We start from the raw sequence: 23940 nt of genomic DNA on the forward strand, positions 1-23940 counted from the left end.
AATTTTGAAGATCGTGAGGAGAAACACCATGCCCCTGAATCACCACTCCCCAGAATCAGACACACAGAGGTGTCAGCAGTGGGAAAGTTATATCATGGCCTCCCTCAGCATCTACTAGCCCATGTTGATGGGCACAGTGGTACATTGTGATGTCTAAGCCCCCCAAGTTACTATTGGCTGGGGTAGTGCCTAACTGACCGATCAGATTGAAGGGTGTGGCTCCTCATTGTCCTGAAAGGGTATAAATAGGGAGGTCAGAGGCAGAGATTCTAGGTTAGGCCACTTCTTGGCATCATCATGACTAAGGTAACCAGGAAGCCACAGCAGTCAAGAAGAGTTGCAATGCGGTTTTTTTCAAAGATGAATGGAAAAAAAGAAGACCCATTGTCAACGGAGGTACAGAGGCAGTGTGAAGGTAAGATGATTCCAACTAAGCTCCCCATGTTCTCCATTGACTTTGCTGCCCAAGACCTCTACACTGCCCCTGCCTGGCACAAAAGTCCTCATCAGCCCACCTCCCTTTTCATGAGATCTCCCTTCCAACTCAGTTTTCATTTCTTTCCTCAAAACTAATACCCTTGTCTTGTCTTTCCAGGCACGAAATATGACCATGAGGGTCAAAAGACCTCTACAAGGAACCTTGAGAAAGAAAATCCGATCATATGCCACTCAATCGAAGAAGGTGAAGAAAACAAGAAAACCAAACTGTTTTTTCTATTCCTGTGCACGTAAGAAACTGAATCAAAGCCAAAAAAGGTACCAAAATATGAGGCAGAGTCAAAGAAGGAGGCAAAATAAAAAGAGAAGATAAGCTCACCCGCCCTAGAATAAGAGAACCTGGAGAAGTACAACCTGGGCAGCCAGTAACTGAATAGAAAAGGTCAAACAGTTTAGAATTGTGTCTCCAGAGGTCTGCTTTCTTAGAAATGGCCAACCAAGAAAAGACTCACACTAACATAGTAAACTGATGGCTGCAATTAAAATAAACATCAAATGGTGAGAAGATATTTATGTGTGAATTTTCTGATGGAAGGGAGGGAAAGAAGAGGAGAGGTGGGCACTGGAGACGGGAGGGATATGGGGTCCCGAGAGGTTGGGGAACAGACCCTCAGGTCCCCAGTTAGCCAGAGAGTAGAGGTCTGGATTGGGCCAGGAGTCTGCACTGAAGATGGATAACCCTGCTTAACAATTGATCTCAGTGGCAAGGAGTAGTTGTGTGGTGTTATTGCCTTTGTTTGGGGTGTAGAATGACATTAGGGTCTAGATTGCCAGACCCAGATAGGAAGAGGTTGTCACATGGGGGTGGTGAATGTGAAACTCCCCCTGAGAAAGGCAGGCAGAAATCACCTCCTGGCCACCTACCTCATAATGGGGATTGTTGCATCACTCACCTATGCTGTCAGCTAAAGGTGCTCAGAAGGGACAAAATGCTGATACATCTAAAACCCACAAATAGCACTCCCAGGATTAAAATAATGTTTGGAGGGAACAAACCAAATAATGATTAGGCCACATTTTTGCTAAGAAAATTTTGGGAGCAGTGTATTCCCAAAGGAAGGGCAGTGGTGGTAGCCTAATCTCAGTGCAAATTACAAACAGGATCATCTCCCACAGATAATTTTTTTTTTTGGGGGGGGGGTTCGCTATGCAGGTTGTGGAAGTGTAGTTCCCTGAACAGGGATTGAACCTGTGCCCTTCTAGTGAAAGCATGGAGTCCTAACCACTGGACAGTCATGGAAGTCTGTACAGAGAATTTTTACCTAAGGACGAACGTAAGACTGAATAAAAGCTGGTCTTTTAATTATCACCATATGCTAGGATTTCAAAATAACTACAGTCATAAAACATTCTTCCCCAATAAAGTCTTTTGTTAGTCCAAATTCTACAAGTTTATCATGGTTTAAAAGAAAGAGTATGAAATATTTAATTTGGTGTTAACTTTAATTTTGAAATGTTTTAAAAGGTCCAAGGAATAGTCAATCAAATATGGAGATACATAAGGCAGAGTCTCTGACCATAAGAATCCTGTGTGTCTTCAGAAAACTTTTTAGAAACAACTAAAACACAGAGTTTCACCATCAGCATCAAAAGAGTTGAGTTCAAAGTTTAACTCAGTGATATGTTATCTTTTATCTGGACTGCAGCTCCCTAATTAAATATTTCTGGCACTCTGACTCCTGGGAGACCCCACTGATGATTCAAAGTCAGTCACTGAATCTGATTTAAAATCAATAAGAGTGAAAGACCCCCTGGGTGTGCTGCTCTTTCTCTTTTTTTAAGTTATTTTTTCTAAATTCATTTATTTTGATTTGAGGCTAATTACTTTACAATATTGTAGTGGTTTTTGCCATACATAGACATGACTCAGCCATGGGTGTACATGGGTTCTCCTTCCTGAACCCCCCTCCCTCTTCCCTCCCCATCCCATCCCTCAGGGTAATCCCAGTGCATCAGCCCTGAGCACTCAGTCTCATGCATCAAACCTGGACTGGTGATCTGTTTCATATATAATAATGTACGTGTTTCAATGCTATTCTCTCAAATCATCCTACCCTCACCTTCTCCCACAGAGTCCAAAAGACTCTTCTATACATCTGTGTCTCTTTTGCTGTCTCGCATATAGGGTCATCATTACCATCTTTCTAAATTCCATACATATGTGGTAGTGAACTATACTGTTTTTCTTTCTGACTTACTTCACTCTGTATAATAGGCTCCAGTTTCACCCACCTCATTAGAACTGATTAAAATGTATTCTTTTTAATGGATGAGTAATATTCCATTGTGTATATGTACAACAGCTTTCTTATCCTTTCATCAGCTGATGGACTTCTAGGTTCTTTCATGTCCTGGGTATTATAAACAGTGCTGCGATGAACATTGGGGTACACATGTCTCTTTTAATTCTGGTTTCCTTGGTGTGTATGCCCAGCACTGGGATTGCTGGGTTATATGGCAGTTCTATTTCCGTTTTTTTAAGGAATCTCCACACTATTCTTCGTAGTGGCTGTACTAATTTGGATTCCCACCAACAGTGTAAAAGGATTCCTTTTTCTCCACACCTTCTACAGCATTTATTGTTTGTAGATATTTGGATAGCAGCCATTCTGACCAGCGTGAGATGGTACCTCATTGTGGTTTTGATTTGCATTTCTCTGATAATGAGTGATGTTGAACATCTATTCATGTGTTTGTTAGCCATCTGTATGACCCAAATCAAATCCTTTATGATTATACAGTGGAAGTGAGAAATAGATTTAAGGGCCTAGATCTGATAGATAGAGTGCCTGATGAACTATGGAATGAGGTTCATGACATTTTGACAGGAGACAGGGATCAAGACCATCCCCATGGAAAAGAAATGCAAAAAAAGCAAAATGGCTGTCTGAGGAAGCCTTACAAATAGCTGTGAAAAGAAGAGAAGCAAAAAGCCAAGGAGAAAAGGAAAGATATAAACATCAGAATGCAGAGTTCCAAAGAATAGCAAGAAGAGATAAGAAAGCCTTCTTCAGTGATCAATGCAAAGAAATAGAGGAAAAGAACAGAATGGGAAAGACTAGAGATCTCTTCAAGAAAATTAGAGATACCAAGGGAACATTTCATGCAAAGATGGGCTCGATAAAGGACAGAAATGGTATGGACCTAACAGAAGCAGAAGATATTAAGAAGAAATGGCAAGAATACACAGAAGAACTGTACAAAAAAGATCTTCATAACCTGGATAATCACGATGGTGTGATCACTCACCTAGAGCCAGACATCCTGGAATGTGAAGTCAAGTGGGCCTTAGAAAGCATCACTACGAACAAAGCTAGTGGAGGTGATGGAATTCCAGTTGAACTATTTCAAATCTTGGAAGATGATGCTGTGAATGTGCTGCACTCAATATGCCAGCAAATTTGGAAAACTCAGCAGTGGCTACAGGACTGGAAAAGGTCAGTTTTCATTCCTAATCCCAAAGAAAGGCAATGTCAAAGAATGCTCACACTACTGCACAATTGCACCCATCTCACATGCTAGCAAAGTAATACTCAAAATTCTCCAAGCCAGGCTTCAGCAATACGTGAAATGTGAACTTCCAGATGTTCAAGCTGGTTTTAGAAAAGGCAGAGGAACCAGATATCAAATTGCCAACATCTGCTGGATCATGGAAAAAGCAAGAGAGTTCCAGAAAACATCTATTTCTGCTTTATTGACTATGCCAAATCCTTTGACTATGTGGATCACAATAAACTGTGGAAAATTCTGAAAGAGATGGAAATACCAGAGCACCTGACCTGCCTCTTGAGAAGTCTGTATGCAGCCCAGGAAGCAACAGTTAGAACTGGACAGGGAACAAAACACTGGTTCCAAATAGGAAAAAAAGTACATCAAGAATGTATATTGTCACCCTGCTTATTTAACTTCTATGCAGAGTACATCATGAGAAACACTGTACTGGAAGAAACACAAGCTGGAATCAAGATTGCTGGGAGATATAGCAATAACCTCAGATATGCAGATGACACCACCCTTATGGCAGAAAGTGAAGAGGAACTAAAAAGCCTCTTGATGAAAGTGAAAGAAGAGAGTGAAAAAGTTGTCTTAAAGCTCAACATTCAGAAAACGAAGATCGTGGCATCTGGTCCCATCACTTCATGGGAAAAAGATGGAGAAACAGTGGAAACAGTGTCAGACTTTATTTTTTGGGGCTCCAAAATCACTGCAGATGGTGACTGTAGCCATGACATTAAAAGATGCTTACTCCTTGGAAGAAAAGTTATGACCAACCTAGATAGCATATTCAAAAGCAGAGACATTACTTTGCCAACAAAGGTCCGTCTAGTCAAGGCTATGGTTTTCCTTTGGTCATGTATGGATGTGAGAGTTGGACTGTGAAGAAGGCTGAGCGCCAAAGAATTGATGCTTTTGAACTGTGGTGTTTGAGAAGACTCTTGAGAGTCCCTTGGACTGCAAGGAGATCCAAGCAGTCCATTCTGAAGGAGATCAACCCTGGGCTTTCTTTAGAAGGAATGATGCTAAAGCTGAAGCTCCAGTACTTTGGCCACCTCATGCAAAGAGTTGACTCATTGGAAGAGACTCTGATGCTGGGAGGGATTGGGGGCAGGAGGAGTATGGGACGACCGAGGATGAGATGGCTGGATGGCATCATGGACTCGATGGACGTGAGTCTGAGTGAACTCCGAGAGTTGGTGATGGAAAGGGAGGCCTGGCGTGCTACAATTCATGGGGTTGAAAAATGTCGGACACGACTGAACAACTGAACTAACTGAACTGATGTCTTCTTTGGAGAAATGTCTGTTTTGTTTGGCCCGTTTCTTGAATTGGTTACTTCTTTTTCTGGAATTGAGCTACAGGAGCTGCTTGTATATTTTTGAGATTATTTCTTTGTCAGTCGCTTTGTTTGCTATTATTTCCTCCCATTCTGAAGGCTGTCTTTTCACCTTGCTTGTACTTACCTTTGTTGTGCAAAAGCTTTTAAATTTAGTTTGGTCCTATTCATTTATTTTTGCTTCTATTTCCATTACTCTGGGAGGTGATTCATAGAGGATCCTGCAGTGATTTATGTTGGAGGGTGTTTGCCTATGTTTTCCCCCAAGAGTTTTATAGTTTCTGGCCTTATATTTAGATCTTTAATCCATTTTGAGTTTATTTTTGTGTATGGTGTTAGAAAGTGTTCTAGTTTCATTCTCTTACAAGTGGTTGACCAGTTTCCCAGTACCTCTTGTTAAAGAGATTTTCTTTTTTTCACTGTATATTCTTGCCTCCTTTGTCACAAATAAGATGTCCATAGGAGCGTGGATTTATCTCTGGGCTTTCTATTTTGTTTCATTGATCTATATTTCTGTCTTTGTGCCAGTACCATACTGTCTTAATGACTGTAGCTTTGTAGTAGAGCTTGAGTCAGGCAGGTTGATTCCTCCAGTTCCATTCTTCTTTCACAAGGTTGCTTTGGCTATGCGAGGTTTTCTGTATTTCCATACAAAGTGTGAAATTATTTGTTCTAGTTCTCTGAAAAGTACCATTGGTAGCTTGATAGTGTTTGCATCGAATCGATAGATTGCTTTGTGTCTTATACTCACTTTCACTATATTGATTCTTCTGATCCATGAACGTGGTATATTTCTCCATCTATTTGTGTCATCTTTGGTTTCTTTCATCAGTGTTTTATAGTTTTCTATGTATAGGTCTTTTCTTTCTTCAGGTAGATTTAAGCCTAATTACTTTATTTTTTTTTTCATCTCAATGGTGAATGGAATTATTTCCTTAATATATCTTTGTGTTTTCTCATTGTTAGTGTATAGGAATGCAAGGGGTTTCTGTGTGTTAATTTTATATTCTGTAAGTTTACTATATTCATTGACTAGCTCCAGTAGGAGAAGGTACTCTTGCCAGGAAAATCCCATGGGTGAAGGAGGAGAAGCCTGGTAGGCTGCAGTCCATGGATCACACAGAGTCAGACATGACTGAAGCAACATAGCAGCAGCAGCAGCAGCAGCTATAGTAATTTTCTGGTGGAGTCCTTAGGGTTTTCTATATAGAGGATGATATCATGTTCAAACAGTGAGAGTTTTACTTCTTCTTTTCCAATCTGAATTCCATTTATTTCTTTTTCTTCTCAGATTGTTGTGGCTAAAACTTCCAAAACTATGTTGAATAGTAGTGATGAGAGTGGTCATTCTTGTCTTGTTCCTGACTTTAGGAGAAATGCTTTCAATTTTTCACCGTTGAGGATAATGTTTGCTGTGGGATTAATATATATGGCTTTTAATATATAAAGGTATGTTCCTTCTATGCCTGCTTTCTGGAGGGTTTTTATCATAAATAGATGCTGAATTTTCCCAAAGGCTTTCTCTGCATCAATTGAGATAATCATATGTTTTTTTTTAATCTTTCAGTTTGTTAATATGGTGTATTAAGTTGATTGACTTGTGGCTATTAAAGAATCCTTGCATCCCTGGTATAAAGCCCACTTGGTCATGAGGTATGATCTTTTTAATATGTTGTTGGATACTGTTTGCTAGAATTTTGTTAAGGATTTTTGCATCTATGTTCCTCAGTGATATTGGCCTGTAGTTTTCTATTTTTGTGGCATCTTTGTCAGGTTTTGGTACTAGGGTGATGGCGGCCTCATAGAATAAGTTTGGAAGTTTGCCTTCCTCGGCAATTTTTTGGAAGAGTTTGAGTAGGATAAGTGTTAGCTCTTCTCTCAGTTTTTGGTAGAATTCAGCTGTGAAGCCATCTGGTGCTGGGCTTTTGTTTGCTGGAAGAGTTCTGATTATATTTTGACTTCTGTGCTTGTGATGGGTCTGTTAAGATTTTCTATTTCTTTCTGGTTCAGTTTTGGAAAGTTATATTTTTCTAAGAATTTGCCCATTTCCTCCAATTTATTCATTTTATTGGCATATAGCTGCTGGTAGTAGTCTCTTATGATCCTTTGTATTTCTCTGTTGTATGTTCTGATGACTCTGTTTTCATTTCTAATTTTGTTGATTTGATTTTTCTCCCTTTTTTCTGGATGAGTCTGGCTAATGGCTTGTCTATTTTATATATCTTCTCAAAGAAACAGCTTTCATCTTGTTGATTTTTGTTATGGTCTGTTTTGTTTATTTTGCATTTATTTCTGCCCCGATTTTTATGATTTATTTCCTTCTGCTAACATGGGTATTCTTCATTTCTTCCTTTCCTAGTTGCTTTAGGTGGGTAATTTATGTGACTTCTTTCTTGTTTCTTGAGGTAAGCTTGTATTTCTATGAACCTTCCCCTTAGCACTGCTTTTACTGAGTCCCATAGGTTTTGGGTTGCTGTGTTTTCATTTTCATTCATTTCTATGCAGATTTTGATTTTTTTTAAAATTTCTTCTGTGACTTGTTGGTTATTCAGAAGCGTGTTTTTTAGCCTCCATATGTTGGAATTTTTAATAGTTTTTCTCCTGTAATTGACATATAATATTACTGCATTGTGATCAGAAAAGATGATTGGAATCATTTCAATTTTTTGACTTTACCAAGGCTAGATTTATTGCTCAGGATGTGATCTATCCTGGAAAAGATTCCATATGCACTTGAGAAAAAAGGGAAATTCATTGTTTTAGGGTGAAATGTCCTATAGATGTTATGTCTAACCGGTACATTGTATCTTTTAAAGTTTGTGTTTCCTTGCTAATATTCTGTTTAGTTGATCTATCCGTAGGTGTGTGTGGGGTATTAAAATCTCCCATTATTATTGTGTTCCTGTTAATTGACCCTTTCATACTTGTTAGCATTTGCCTTATATATTGTAGTGCTCCTATGTTGGGTGCATATATATTTATAATTTTTATATCTTCTTCTTGGATTGACCCTATGATCATTATATAGTGTCTTTCTTTGTCTCTTCTCACAGCCTTTATTTGAAAGTCTATTCTATCTGATATAAGTATTGCTACTGTTGCTTTTTTTGGTCTCCATTTGAGTGAAATATCTTTTTCCAGCTCTTCACTTTCATGTGTCCCTTGTTTTGAGGTGGGTCTCTTGTAGAGAGCATATATAGGGGTTTTGTTTTTATATCCATTCAGCCAGTCTTTGTCTTTTGGTTGGGGCATTCAACCTATTTACATTTAAGGCAATTATTGATAAGTATGATTCTATTGCTATTTGCTTTGCTGTTTTGGGTTCAAGTTTATACACCTTTTCTGTATTCCTGTCTAGAGAAGATCCTTTAGTATTTGTTGAAGAGCTGGTTTGGTGATGCTGAATTCTCTCAGCTCTTGCTTGTCTGGAACATGTTTGATTTCTCCTTCATATTTGAATGAAATCCTTGCTGGGTACAGTGACCTGGAGTTTGGATTTTTCTCTTTTATCACTTTAGGTATGTCTTGCCATTCCCTTGTGGCCTGAAGTGTTTCTATTGAAAGTTCAGCTGTTATCCTTAAGGGAATACTCTTATGTGTTATTTGTTGTTTTTCCCTTGCTGCTTTTAATATGTGTTCTTTGTATTTGATCTTTGTTAATTTGATTAATATGTGTCTTGGGGTGTTTCGCCTTGGGTTTATCCTGTTTGGAACTCTCTGGGTTTCTTAGACTTGGGTGGCTATTTCCGTCCTCATTTTAGGAAGTTTTCGACTATTACCTCCTCAAGTGTTTTCTCATGGCCTTTCTTTTTGTCTTCTTCTTCTGGGACTCCTATGATTTGATTGTTGGGACATGTGACATTGTCTCAGAGGTCTCTGAGGTTGTTCTTATTTCTTATATTTCTTTTTTTTTTCTTTTTTCCTCTCTGCTTTATCTTCACCATTCTATCTTCCATCTCACTTATCCTATCTTCTGCCTCAGTATTTCTACTGTTGGTTCCTTCCAGAGTCTTTTTTTTTTAATCTCATTCATTGCACTATTCATTATTGATTGATGCTTTTTTATTTATTCTATATCCTTGTTAAAAATTTCTTTCATCTTCTCAATTCTTGTCTCCAAGCTATTAATCTCTAACTCCATTTTATTTTCAAGATTTTGGATCATTTTTACTATCATTATTCAGAATTATATTTTAGGCAGACTCCCTATCTCCTCCTCTTTTGTTTGGTTTGGTGGGCATTTATCATGTTCCTTTACCTGATGAGTATTTATCTGCCTTTTCATCTTGTTTAGATGTCTGTAGTTGAAGTGGCCTTCCTGGATTTTGACCGTTTGTGGTTCCTCTTTATTGTGCAGGTTCCTCCCTGTGGGTGAGGTTGGATGAGTGGCTTGTCAAGGTTTCCTGGTTAGGGAAGCTTGCATCAGATTTCTGGTGGGTGGAGCTGGATTTCTTCTCTCTGGAGTGCAATGAAATGTCCAGTAGTGAGTTTTGTGATGTTAATGGGTTTGGTATGGCTTTGGGCAGCCTGTATATTAAAGCTCAAGTCTATGTTCCTGTGTTGCTGGATGATTTGTGTGGTATGTCTTGCTCTGGAACTTGTTGGCTCTTGAGTGGAGCTTGGTTTCAGTGTAGTTATGGAGGCTTTTGGATGAGCTCTTCTTGTTATATGTTCCCTGGAGTGAGGAGTTCTCTGGTGTTCTCAGGTTTTGGATTTAAGCCTCCTGCCTCTGATTTTCAGTCTTATTCTTACTGTAGCCTCAAGACTTCTCCATCCATACAGCACCAATGATAAAAACATCTAGATTAATGGAGAAGAGATTCTCCACAGTGAATGACACCCAGAAAGTTTCACTGAGTTACATGGAGAAGAGAAGTGGAATGAGGGAGATAAAGGTGACCAGGGCAAGGAGAGGGGGGACTCAAAATAGGAGAGAGAAATCTAGCCAGTAATCAGATCCTTATGTGCTCTCCACAGCCTGGAACACCCAGAGAGGTTCATGGAGTTATATAGAGAATAAAAGAGGGAGGAAGGAGACAGAAGTTACCAGGAGGAGAATGGGGGGGGGGTCAAAAGGAGAGAGGCAGATCTAGCCAGTAATCAGTTTCCTAAGTGTTCTCCACAGCCCGGAATACCCAAAGAGATTCACGGAGTTGGGTAGAGAAGAGAACGGGGAGGGAGGACATAGAGGTGACCTAGGGGAAAAAAGGAGAGTCAAAGGGGGAGAGGCCAATCAAGAAAGTAATCACTCTCCAAAGTAAAAATGACTACTTAAGATTGGATTCTTAAAGGTACAAAATTGATAACACATACCAAAAAGCAAAGATTAAAAATCTAGAGTAGAAGTTAGACTCTCAAAAATGCAATATTAAAAAAAAAATCTAAATCACAAAAATTATTAAAAATATATATGAAATTTGTTTTAAAATTAGGGTCTTTTTTCAAGGTAATAGTAGTTTATTAAAAATGAAAATTAAAGGAGTAATAAATGACTTACAAAGAAAAAAATAAAAATTAAAGAATGATAATATTAAAAAGATATCTAGGAATTTCTCTGCAGGTGTTGTAGGCGGTGTGGGGTCAGTTAAGTTTCAGATAATTCCTTGTTCCAGCTTATGCTTCTCAAGACCTACAGCCCCCTTCCAATGTTCAGTTCAGTTCAGTTCAGTTGCTCAGTCATGTCTTACTCTTTGTGACCCCATGAATCGCAGCAAGCCAGGCCTCCCTGTCCATCACCATCTCCCGGAGTTCACTCAGACTCGCGTCCATTGAGTCAGTGATGCCATCCAGCCATCTCATCCTCTGTCGTCCCCTTCTCTTCCTGCCCTAATCCCTCCCAGCATCAAAGTCTTTTCCAATGAGTCAACTCTTCACACGAGGTGGCCAAAGTACTGGAGTTTCAGCTTCAGAATCATTCCCTCCAAAGAAATCCCAGGGCTGAACTCCTTCAGAATGGACTGGTTGGATCTCCTGGGAGTCCAAGGGACTCTCAAGAGTCTTCTCCAACACCACAGTTCAAAAGCATCAATTCTTTGGGGCTCAGCTTTCTTCACAGTCCAACTCTCACATCCATACATGACCACAGGAAAAACCATAGCCTTGACTAGACGGACCTTTGTTGGCAAAGTAATGTCTCTGCTTTTCAATATGCTATCTAGATTGGTCATAACTTTTCTTCCAAGGAGTAAGCATCTTTTAATTTCATGGCTGCAGTCACCATCTGCAGTGATTTTGGAGCCCCCCAAAATAAAGTCTGACACTGTTTCCACTGTTTCCCCATCCATTTCCCTTGAAGTGATGGGACCAGATGCCATGATCTTCGTTTTCTGAATGTTGAGCTTTAAGCCGACTTTTTCACTCTCCTCTTTCACTTTCATCAAGAGGCTTAAAGTTCCTCTTCACTTTCTGCCATAAGGGTGGTGTCATCTGCATATCTGAGGTTATTGATATTTCTCCCAGCTAACTACAGGGTTTTAATCTGTTGCACCTGTCACTTCCAAAGTGGTTTCCTCTGTTTATTTTGGCTTCCTCATTTGCAAGTCTCTTCAGTGTCTAATTTCCACCCTGACACAAGGGGGTGCAGGTGGTCACTTATTTAGGCTCACTTGTTCGGTCCTGCTGTGGGGAGAGAGGAACATTGCAAACAAATATCACTGGCGTGTGAGGGGAGTGTTCACAGTGTCTCGGCCACACTGACTTTGCCCCCACTCACGGTTTTCCCAGTCTACACTGCTCAGGCTCCAGGTTGCTCTGCAGGGGAACTGTCTAAAGTAAGCCCTGAGTTGCATGCACTTCCCAGGTCTAAGCATCTCATATTCAGGGTCTTGGGTACTCCACAAAGGCACAGACTTGGTTGGGCCTGCATTTTGTGTCCTTCCCAGGTCTGAGCAGCTCAAGTTACCAGGTGTTTGGCAAGCACACTCTCCTCAGGTGGGGCAGGGGTTCTTATCACTTCCCCGGTCCCTGCCATTCATTTTCCTGGGTATGCAGTGGGAGTGCCATGCCAGGTGTGCCCTGTGTTTCTTCTGGGGAGTTGATCTCTGGCTGTGACCCTTCCAGTGGATGTCAACCATCCAGGAACCCAGGAAGGCTTGGTTAGCAACTGGGAGCCTGCTCACAGTTTGATAGAGGATGCCATCCCTGGGGCCGAGATTGTCCCTTTCTGGCTCTGGCTGTCGCCCACCTGCCTCTCTGCCTCTGGCAGAGGATGGGCAAGTCCACAGATGGCTAGTTCTCCTCTGGTATTCGCTCAGTCCTATGTTCTGTAAGCAGGCCTGGCAGTGCCTTAGGATAGAGCTTTTCACAGGAAAGTTTCTCTCTCTCTCTCTCTCTCTCTCTCTCTCTCTCTCTCTCTTCTCTCTCTCTGGCTATCCCACTGTTTGGGTTGCTGTCTCACGTTAGCTCCCTCAGATTGTCCTCAAGGTATTCAGGCCTGGTCCCTACCCTAAGCAATACAGCCCTCACCTCCCTGTTCAGCCCCCTCTTGCTTGTGGTGGATGCGAGCATCTGGGCTACTTCTCCCCTGGGAGTTGCTATTAGGCACATAACCTGTGTTTTCTTTCTTTCTTTCTTTCTTTTTTAATTTATTTTTCCTCCCGGTTATGTTGCCCTTTGAGATTCCAAAACTCCCAACAGCTGGTAAGAGGGTTTCCTGGTGTTTGGAAACTTCTCCTCTTTTACAACTCCCTCCTGGGATAGAAACTCTTTTGTCTCTCTCTTTATCTTTTATATTTTGTCATAACTCCTTTCAAAGACAATGGGCTACATTTCTGGGTGCCTGGTGTCCTCTGCCAGTGTTCAGAAGTTGTTTTGTGGAATTTTCTCAGCATTCAAATGATCTTTTGATAAATTTGTGGGGGAGAAAGTGGTCTCCCCATCCTCTTCCTCTACCATCTTAGGACCCTGCCCCATGCTGTCCTTTCAAAGGAAGTGTAAGCACTCTCATGCCTTGCCTGCAGAAACTTAATTATCTAAGGCAGCTACCAGGATGATACAGACAGAGAGACCTTATGTTTACATATAGGTCTCTGCTTTGATTCCAGTTCTGTATATATTATCATCATTTAACATTTTCACACTTTTTAATGGCCTGCTGTAGCACTTACTGAAATGCTTGCTGTTATAGAGGAAGGTAACACATTTCTAGGCCTCAAGGTCTGACACTGAAAGTGAAAGCCACTCAGTCATGTCCAATTCTTTGCTACCCCATGGACTATACAGTCCTCAGAATTCTCCAGGCCAGAATCCTGGAGTGGGTAGCCTTTCCCTTCTCCAAGGGATCTTCCCAACCCAGGGATCCTACATTGTGGATGGATTCTTTACCAGCTGAGCCACAGGGGAAGCCCAAGAATACTAGATTGAGCAGCCTATCCTGTCTCCAGCAGATCTTCCTGACCCAGGAATTGAACCAGGGTCTCCTGCATTGCAGGCAGATTCTTTACCAATTGAGCTATCAGGGAAACCCTTGTTGTTGAAACACAGTCAAACTTGATTGTCCATAGTAGCTAGTGTGACTTTGGCATGGATTTCAAGTGTAAAGTTGGGAAATCCTTCACTATTCCTTGTTACTTTGTCACCCTGACCATTTATTTGCATAAAGAAGTAATTGTATTGAAATGAAGAAATCGTATCTAATTCTTGTCACACTCTCCTTGTGAAGACAGAATGGTTTATGAAATAGTTTCTATGCAATGACTTTAGTCAAGTGCTGGAGATAGCTCATAATAATCTGAATAGCAGTGCAGATTTCCTTTCCATCAGCAGGGGTTTCAAGCAAAAACCATATTTGCATTTCTCAGTAATGAAGAACACCTGGAGGAACAATTGAAAAATGGTAATTCCCCACAAATAAAATTTAGGTGATTGCAAAGGTGTAGTACCACAGGAGGAAAAGCCTAAATACAAAGGCTAGCCCTTTTTTTTTTTTTTTGTAAACATAAGCCATTCAATTGATTTCTCCCATTTTCAGCCTGCAAACATGGCATGCTATTTATGATTGTGTCTAATACTGGATTTTCTGGAGTAGGTTTTGGCCAATTTCAGTTTAGCCTGAAAAAAAGAGAGAAGGCAGAAGCCATAAATCTGTGGGTAAAGATCCTAGAATCACAGAAGAGCAGGGAATAATAACTCAAGGTATCAGTACATAGTAGGGATTTATCCTTAACAGGTATCAAGAAATATATGTTATGGTCTTAAGGGACCAAGCTTAAAGCCCAATTTGTGTTATTTATCTTATAATTAACTTCGATGATATATTAAGTCAAATGGTATTGTATATGTACAGATATACATCAAGAGATCACTTTCCTGACCCACCAGTTTATCTTCAGAGGATTCTCTTCACTCTTGTTGCTTCTCTTTATGAAGAACACACCATTTTAGAAAAACACTCATTGTGACTTTGGTAAAAAAAAAAATAGAAAATGCAAGCCAAGGTGAATAGAAGTCATGAACTTTATATAAAAGAATAACGCTACTTCTAACCCTTATGAATTTGAAGACTCATGCTATGTGATTGCAAACAAGTTTTTCATCACTCTGAGCCCCATTGTTTTAAAATGAGGATATTTTGAGTAAGAGCACGAGAGGGTGATATAAAAAACAAATGACTCTTAAAGCTTCAACTTGGATCTATTCTACTGTAACTTCTACTCTTATTCCATAGGTTATCAGTCTCCTGTCAAGCACAAAATCAGTGGGGCAGAGGAATATATTCTGCAGGGAAGGCATGACAAGGGGTAAAGGGAATCATTGTGAACAAATAGTGTCCCCCACACCACCCTTTAAGATAATCATTTGTAAAATGTTGGTGTAGTTTTTTCTCACACTATGAATATGTTACCTGAAGTTTGATGCACAAATACACATGAACAGTGCTATAAATGTTTTGACTTTTCATTGGTAAATATATAGGCAGCCATGAAATTAAAAAAATGCTTGCTCCTTGGAAGAAAAGCTATGACCAACCTAGACAGCATATTAAAAAGCAGAGACATTAGAGACAAAGGTCTGTCTAGTTAAAGCTATGGTTTTTCCAGTTGTCGTGTATAGATGTGAGAGTTGGACCTTAAAGAAGGCTGAGCCACCAAAGAATGATGCTTTTGAACTGTGATGTTGGAGAAGACTCTTGAGAGTCCCTTGGGCTGCAAAGATATTAAACCAGTAAATCCATTCAAAAGCTGTTGTGAGGATGACAATAAATGAGACAGTGTATGTGAAAGCACTTTGTAAACCATTCCCAGGTGTCTCAGTGGTAAATAATCTGCCTGCCAATCCAGCAGACAGGAGACATGGGTTCGATCCCTGGGTCTGAAATATCACCTGGAGAAGGGCATGGAAACCCAGTCCAGTATTCTTGCCTGAAGAATCCCATGGACAGAGGAGCCTAGCGGGCTACAGTCCATGAGGTCACAAAGAATCAGACACGACTGTGTGACTGAGCACACATATACAATAAATGCTCAGAGGAACATATAGCTAGCTTACCTTTAAAGGTTGTGAGAAAAGCATGGTTAATTTATATGAATAAATGAGTGGGTTATAATAAAGATAACTTTTCCTATCCCTCTCATTCTTATTTGTGACTGGTTTATGGCATTGGCTATCGTCTTCCTCACGAAGCAGGCACTGTCTGTCTTACCTACTAGATTCTGGTTTCTTAAAGGGCTTAATTCATTTTTTAGCTTATGTTTCTGTTTCCTGTAATACCTACTGTTCTACGAACTTTGTAGATATTCATTCATTTAATCCTCAAATAACCAAGTAAGAATAATGGAAACTTAGATGAATTTGATGACAGTGAATATAGAGTATAACAGTGAATGTTGGACAGTGAGTGAACATACCTCTTCGACAGTTTTTAAAAATCTGCTATTAATTTCAAGGCAATAGTTTTTGGTAGTACTTTATCTAGGAGATCTTTGAGAGTTCATCTTTGAGAATTTTACCTCTGTCCTCTGTGATATGCTTCTAGCTTATCAAAAATTCACTGGGATACAGGTTCCCAAAACCTCTGATTTTTCAAAATTAATTTATTTATTTAGCTATTCTGGGGCTTAATTATGGCACATAAGATCTTTGAACTTTGTTGCAGAATGCAGACTCTTAGTTGGGGCATGTTGGATATTCCCTGACCAGGGATTGAACCTGGTTCCCCTGTATTGGGAGCCTGGAATCTTAGTCACTGGTCCACCAGGCAAGTCCCAGTCCTTTTTAATTCAGTTCTTCTCAGTCTTCAGAGAAATTCTGTGTTAGGAAAAAATATATTCCAGTTTCAGTTCCACGTGTTTGTTAGTGAACTTTGGACAGGTCACTGTCTCATGGTTTTCTATTTATTCTAAATTGTAGGAAATTATAATGCCTATTGCCTTCTCAGGATAAAACATAAATTATCACAGGCATATTACCAACCTCCTTGGAGCAAAGCTACTACATAAATTGTGACTATTATATGGTGCATCTGTCCTCAAGAATTCTGATTTCAATATGACTCTAGCATCAAGAAATGCATTTTTCTGATTGCAAGTACAAATCTGAATATTAAAGGATGTGTGAGTGGGTGTTAATTGCTCAGTCATGTCCAACTCTGTGCAACCACATGGACTGTAGCTGACCAGGATCCTCTGTCCATGGAATTCTCCAGGCAAAATACTGGAGTGGGTAGCCGTTCCCTTCTCCAGGGGATATTCCCAACTCAGGAATCAAATCTGGGTTTCCTGCATTGCAGGCAGATTCTGTACAGTCTGAGCCACTAGTGAAGCCCATATTAAAGGATAATCAGACAGAAGGAAATAAAAAGCAATGCACCATTCATTAGCTAGTTAAAACCTATTTTCAAAATTACCTGTAGGACCACAGACTCCATGGGCTTCCCTTGTGGCTCAGCTGGTAAAGAATCTGCCTGTAATGCAGGAGACCTATGTTCCATCCCTGGGTTGGGAAGACCTCCTGGAGAAGGGAAAGGCTATCCACTCCAGGATTCTGGACTGGAGAATTCCAAGGACTATATAGCCCATGGGGTTGTAAAGAGTCAAGAGTCGAACTCAACTGACCAACTTTAACTTTCCCTTCCAACAGACCCCATGTATTCTATGAAGAAAAGGTGCCCTTTCTATCCCACAGCTTTAAGATCAGGGGCAAGCTTTCACTGTAAACACAAAGCAGAAGTTGCTTATACTATAATCCCTGAATTGGCAGCAAGAAAAAGGATGAGTCTGTTTACTTCACTTACTCTCCCCATCAGATTCCTGGGTACTTTGGAAAAGGAACCACGGCAACAATAACTGACTAAGAAATAAAGTTTAGCCTCAGGATGTCCTAGTAGTTGAAATTCCTAGAACAATCATCTTTTCATTATACTATGCTCCTGAAACTGGCAGAATTCCAGGGCTCCATTCTGTTTGTTCTATTTTGTTTTGCTCTGACTGCATGTGTATTGCACCCAAGTAATTGGTTGAAAATTGGAAAAATTCAAAGTCTCTATCTTACATTAGAGAGACCACTAAAAGTTCCTGGCCATTTTACAGAAGTCAGTCCATTTGTTTGTGAAATTTGCTATTTTTTCCTTGGTTATCTGCATAGAAAAATCTGCTTGTGGACCTCATGGTATTATTGTGACAATGGTAGCTTGCTAATGGGGTAACTATCATAAAGAGAAGGCAAAGAATATAAAGACTGGCTCATGTTTTTCAGATGTACTGGAACAGAGCTGGTGTTAAATATTTCTTCACTGATAGACTGACTTCATGTTATTAAATCTATTCCTGTTTCTTATACATTATGTATAGAGCAGTGGATAGCATCTGATTTGCCTTATGGAATATAAAATACATTTGAATAATGAAATTTGTGAAATATCTTAGAATAAAAGTTAAACTCTGGATATATAAAGTTTGACTTAAAAATAAGGTGATTGATTTATAATGTGAAGATTTGAATTCGTTCATCCAAATTAGTGTCATCCCTTTCTAAGGCAGAACATAACCTTATTTCAGTGATGAAGCTACTGCTGAAATAATTCATAAAGCTGCATTCTTGGGGATATCATGGAGCCTCTGTATCACTTATTCATTTGTTCATGAAATATTAATTTAGTATCTTCCACATACAAGTCACTATTTTTGTATTACTCTCATCGTTGGCAGGTGGATAAGATTTTTTAAAACTAAAAAGAAATGTAAAATTAATAAGTGTGAAATTGACAAATATTTTAGTCTAAAATAGGTATAATAATTACTTAGATACATTTCTCTAGAGGATTTCTGCTGACTTCTAAGAAAATTCCAAATGATGATTTTCAAACCTGTTCTGATCACTAGCATAGTATTGGAATAAGTGTTATTTTGCACAACACATTCATAGGATGTATAAGGCTTTACTTTCTATTAAAATCAATATCTTAATTGATAAAGAATGTGTATATTCTTATATGTATACATATAAGGACTGAATTATTTCATATTTTGTACTAAAATTTTTAATGTGCTTTTGTCATAAAATTATATAAATATCTACCATTTTTGCCATCTATTCCTATTTATGGTATTAATGTAAACCAATTCTAGAGATTTTTTTTTCATCACAGTCATAGTACACAGTGCAATCGTTTGTTGAAGACTCTTAGCCTATAAAATCCTCGCCAAGGGTCTCCCCATCAAACTAAACTATAACCTTGACAAACCAAACTAATGTGATAAGTAAAGCTCCAGAATTATGCCTTTAATTTCACAAATTTAGGATCGATGCTTTGTTCTTGGATAAATCTTCTTAACTGGAGCATCTTGTTTTATTGCAAGTATCGTCTGCTAACTTATGACTGGATTGTTTTTGTTGGATACATTCTCACCAGCATAGTTGTTAATCCTCTGAAACTTTAAATTATGTTAACATTATTTTCTCCTATGAGACTCTGAAAGATGTAATTTGGTTGTCTTTGATTATATTTTTCTTTTTCACATATCAAGTCATTTGTCAATATGTCAGCACTAAAACGATTAATGCTGTTTGTTGAAACATCAGGAGTATTAATAGTCGTATTAAAATGAGGATGGTTGTAAAATTCTCAGAGCCAATCAATGCAGCATATCATTATGGAAAGAAATCCAGCTAACTGAAGAAATGATGCATATTCTTTTCACACATTGAGTATAGCAGAATGACTGAGGTTGCTTTCACTAGCAGCTGAAGCTCTGCATTTCCAATGGTAAGAATAAATCAATTCAGTTCAGTTGCTCAGTTGTGTCTGACTCTTTGCGACCCCATGAATTGCAGCATGCCAGGCCTCCCTGTTCATCACCAACTCCCAGACTTCACTCAGACTCACGTCCATCGAGTCAGTGATGCCATCCAGCCATCTCATCCTCGGTCGTCCCTTTCTTCTCCTTCCCTCAATCCCTCCCAACATCAGAGTCTTTTCCAATGACTCAACTCTTCGCATGAGGTTGCCAAAGTACTGGACTTTCAGCTTTAGCATCATTCCTTCCAAAGAAATCCCAGCATTGATCTCCTTCAGAATGGACTGGTTGGATCTCCTTGCAGTCCAAGGGACTCTCAAGAGTCTTCTCCAACACCACAGTTCAAAAGCATCAATTCTTCGGCACTCAGCCTTCTTCAGAGTCCAACTCTCACATCCATACATGACCACTGGAAAAACCATAGCCTTGACTAGACAGACCTTTGTTGGCAAACTAATGTCTCTACTTTTGAATATGCCATCTAGGTTGGTCATAACTTTTCTTCCAAGGAGTAAGTGTCTTTTAATTTCATGGCTGAAGTCACCATCTGCAGTGATTCTGGAGCCCCCCAAAATAAAGTCTGACACTGTTTCCACTGTTTCCCCATCTATTTCCCATGAAGTGAAGGGACCGGATGCCATGGTCTTCATTTTCTGAATGTTGAGCTTTGAGCCAACTTTTTCACTCTCCTGTTTCACTTTTATCAGGAGTCTTTTTAGTTCCTCTTCACTTTCTGCCATAAAGGTGGTGTCATCTACATATCTGAGGTTATTGATATTTCTCCCGGCAATCTTGGTCCCAGCTTGTGCTTCTTCCAGCCCAGCATTTCTCATGATGTACTCTGCACATAAGTTAAATAAGCAGGTTGACAATATACAGCCTTGATGTACTCCTTTTCCTATTTGGAACCAGTCTATTTTTCCATGTCCAGTTCTAACTGTTGCTTCCTGGCCTGCCTACAGATTTCTCAAGAGACAGGTCAGGTGGTCTAGTATTCCCATCTCTTTCAGAATTTTCCACAATTTATTGTGATCCACACAGTCATAGGCTTTGACATAGTCAATAAAGCAGAAACAGATGGTTTTCTGGAACTCTCTTCCTTTTTCCATGATCCAGCAGATATTGGCAATTTGATCTCTGGTTCCTCTGCCTTTTCTAAAACAAGTTTGAACATCAGGAAGTTCATGGTTCATGTATTGCTGAAGCCTGGCTTGGGAAAACAAAAGTTCCAACACAGTATAGAATGCAGATACTGTTTTTTGTTTTTTCTTGTCAATTAGAATAATGTTGGCTGCAAAGCTCTGTGAACTTCCTAGTATAATGCACAAGTCCATCAAATCTAGAGAAAGGATGGAAGTTGAAACAGAAGGGCCAAACTCCATACCTGAACAAACATTCTGATTCTGATGATTTTCAGATTAAAGAGGAAACAAGGCATAGCCCTTGAATTCATGAGCTGTAGAGCCAGTCTGCCTGAATCTGAAACTTAGCTCTGCCATTAACTAGCTATGTGACCTTGAGCAGATTTACTTCACCCCTCTGCACCTCAGTTACATCATCTATAAAATGGAAATAATAGCAATATCTACATTCTAAATTACATGAGTTCATACATGTAACCACTTAGAACAATATTCGGCATATAGAGAGTTCTCTTATTACTAAGCATCACTGAAATGGTTGTTTGGTTTTTAGCTAAACTTTAGAAAATGATAATTTTTTCCTACTATGGCTACTATTGGAAAATGTCGTTCATTTTATGTTTTGCTAGTGGTGGTCTGGATCATATATGTTTTGAATAGGGATTATTTTAAAAAAATTAAAGTTTAAGTTTGGTTAGTTGACCTGTAAGATTTCTTCAAACTCTGAGATGCAATACTTTTTTGAAATGTGTGTATATCAAAACATCATGTGTGCCCAAAAGTAATTAACCTGTTATTAAAAATAATAACAATAATCAATAAAATGCCAACTCTGAAAATAGGTTCATAAACTATCTAGAATTATCAGATAATTTAGCAATTACAGTAAGACAGAGCTTGCTTTATTATAATGCAAATCAACATGAAGTTTAAAAGGATAGATATATTTCATTATGTACAAAAAAAGCTAACTGTTGAATTACAACTGGAAACTTGTAAATATTTTGGTCCTTTGAAGAACTGGACGTTCCATAATTAAAGGAAAAAAGATAACAAAAAAGTAAAATAAAAAAACTAAAATGCATTAATTTTGGCATAAAATTATAAAGGTATTTCATTCCATAAAACATTTAATTAAGAAAATATTTATTAGAAATATACTGTATTCAAATTACTCAGAATAAGACACAGTTTCCCCCACAGTTAGTCTCTCCCATCAGGAGGCTTCCATAAGCCTCTTATCCTTATTCATCAGAGGGCAGACAGAATGAAAACCATAATCAGAAAACTAACCACACTGATCACATGGACCACAGCCTTGTCTAACTCAATGAAACTATGAACCATGCCATGTAGGAGCACCCAAGATGGATGGATCATGGTGGAGAGTTTTGACAATATGTTGTCCACTGGAGAAGGGAATGGCCAACCACTTCAGTACTCTTGTCTTGAGAACCCATGAACAGTTTGAAAAGGCAAAAAGATATGATACTGAAAGACGTATTCCCCAGGTCAGTAGGTGCCCAATATGCTACTGGAGAAGAGTGGAGAAATAAATCCAGAAAGAATGAAGAGATGGAGCCAAAGTGAAAACAACACCCAATTGTGGAAGGACTTGTGATGTAAGTAAAGTCTGATGCTGTAAAGAACAATATTGCATAGGAACCTGGACTGTTAGGTTCATGAATCAAGGCAAATTGGAAGGGGTCAAACAGGAAATGGCAAGAGTGAACGTCAACATTCTAGGAATCAGTGAACCAAAATGGACTGGAATGGGTGAATTTAACTCAGATGACCATTATATTTACTACTGTGGGCAAGAATCCCTTAGAAGAAATGGAGTAACACTCATAGTCAAGAAAAGAGTCTGAAATGCAGTACTTGGGTGCAATCTCAAAAATGACAGAATGATCTCTGTTTGTTTCCAAGGTGAACCATTCAATATTACAGTAATCCAAGTCTATGCCACACCACTAATGCCGAAGAATCTGAAGTTGAACGGTTCTATGATGACCTATAAGACCTTCTAGAATTAACACCAAAAAAAGATGTCCTTTTCATCATAGGGACTGGAATGCAAAAGTAGGAAGTGAAGAGATACCTGGAGTAACAGACAAGTTTGGCCTTGGAGTACAAAATGAAGCAGGGCAAAGGCTAACAGTTTTGCCAAGAGAATGCAGTGGTCATAGCAAATGCGCTCTTCAAACAACACAAGTAACGACTCTACACATGGACATCACCAGATGGTCAATAGTAGAATCAGACTGATTATATTCTTTGCAGCCAAAGATGGAGAAGTTCTTTACAGTCAGCAAAAACAAGACCAGGAGCTGACTGTGGCTCAGATCATGAACTCCTTATTGCAAAATTCAGACCTAAATTGAAGAAAGTAGGGAAAACCACTAGACCATTCAGGTATGACATAAATCAAATCACTTACAATTATACAGTGGAAGTGACAAATATATTCTTGGGATTATATCTTATAGACAGAGTGCCTGAAGAACTATGGATAGAGGTTCATGACACTGTATAGGAGGCAGTGATCAAGAGCATCCCCAAGAAATAGAAATGTGAAAAGGCAATATGGTTGACTGAGGAGGCTTCACAATAGCTGAGAAAAGAAGAGAAAAGAAAGACAAAGGAAAAAAGGAAACATTTACCCTTCTGAATACAGAATTTGAAAGAATAGCAAGGAGAGATAAGAAAGCCTTCCTCAGTGATCAATGCAAAGAAATAGAAGAAAACAATAGAATGGGAAAGACTAGAGAGCTCTTCAAGAAAATTAGAGATACAAAGGGAAATTTTCATGCAAAGATGGGCACAATAAAGGACAGAAATGGTATGGGCCTAATGGAAGCAGAAGATATTAAGAGTTGGCAAGAATACACAGAAGGACTATACAAAAAAGATCTTCAGAGGTGGTCCCAAGATGGCGGAGGAATAGGACGGGGAGACCACTTTCTCCCCCACAAATTCATCAAAGGAACATTTGAACGCTGAGTAAATTTCACAAAAACAACTTCTGAATGCTGGCAGAGGACATCAGGCACCCAGAAAGGCAGCCCATTGTCTTCGAAAGGCAGTAGGAAAAAATATAAAAGAGAAAAGGAGAGAAAAAATAAGTAGGGATGGAGCTCCGTTCTGGGAAGGGAGTTTTAAAAAAGAGAGAAGTTTCAAGTAGTTAGCCTCCAATTAAAGTAAATAAATTTATATTTAAAAAGTAAAATAAAAG

The 23940-nt window shown here is 39.1% G+C and overlaps 1 protein-coding gene across 1 annotated transcript; it reads left to right on the forward strand.

The window, feature by feature from the left end:
- The first annotated feature begins 297 nt into the window (after positions 1-297).
- Positions 298-817, forward strand: LOC120881758 (spermatid nuclear transition protein 3-like). The gene is given in 3 exon segments (XM_040265403.1): positions 298-369; positions 371-415; positions 596-817. Coding segments are annotated over 3 exon segments (333 nt in total). The 3' UTR covers positions 812-817.
- Positions 818-23940: the final 23123 nt, after the last annotated feature.

The sequence above is a fragment of the Oryx dammah genome, unplaced genomic scaffold (assembly GCF_014754425.2).
Source record: "Oryx dammah isolate SB20612 unplaced genomic scaffold, SCBI_Odam_1.1 HiC_scaffold_23, whole genome shotgun sequence".
NCBI lineage: Eukaryota > Metazoa > Chordata > Mammalia > Artiodactyla > Bovidae > Oryx > Oryx dammah.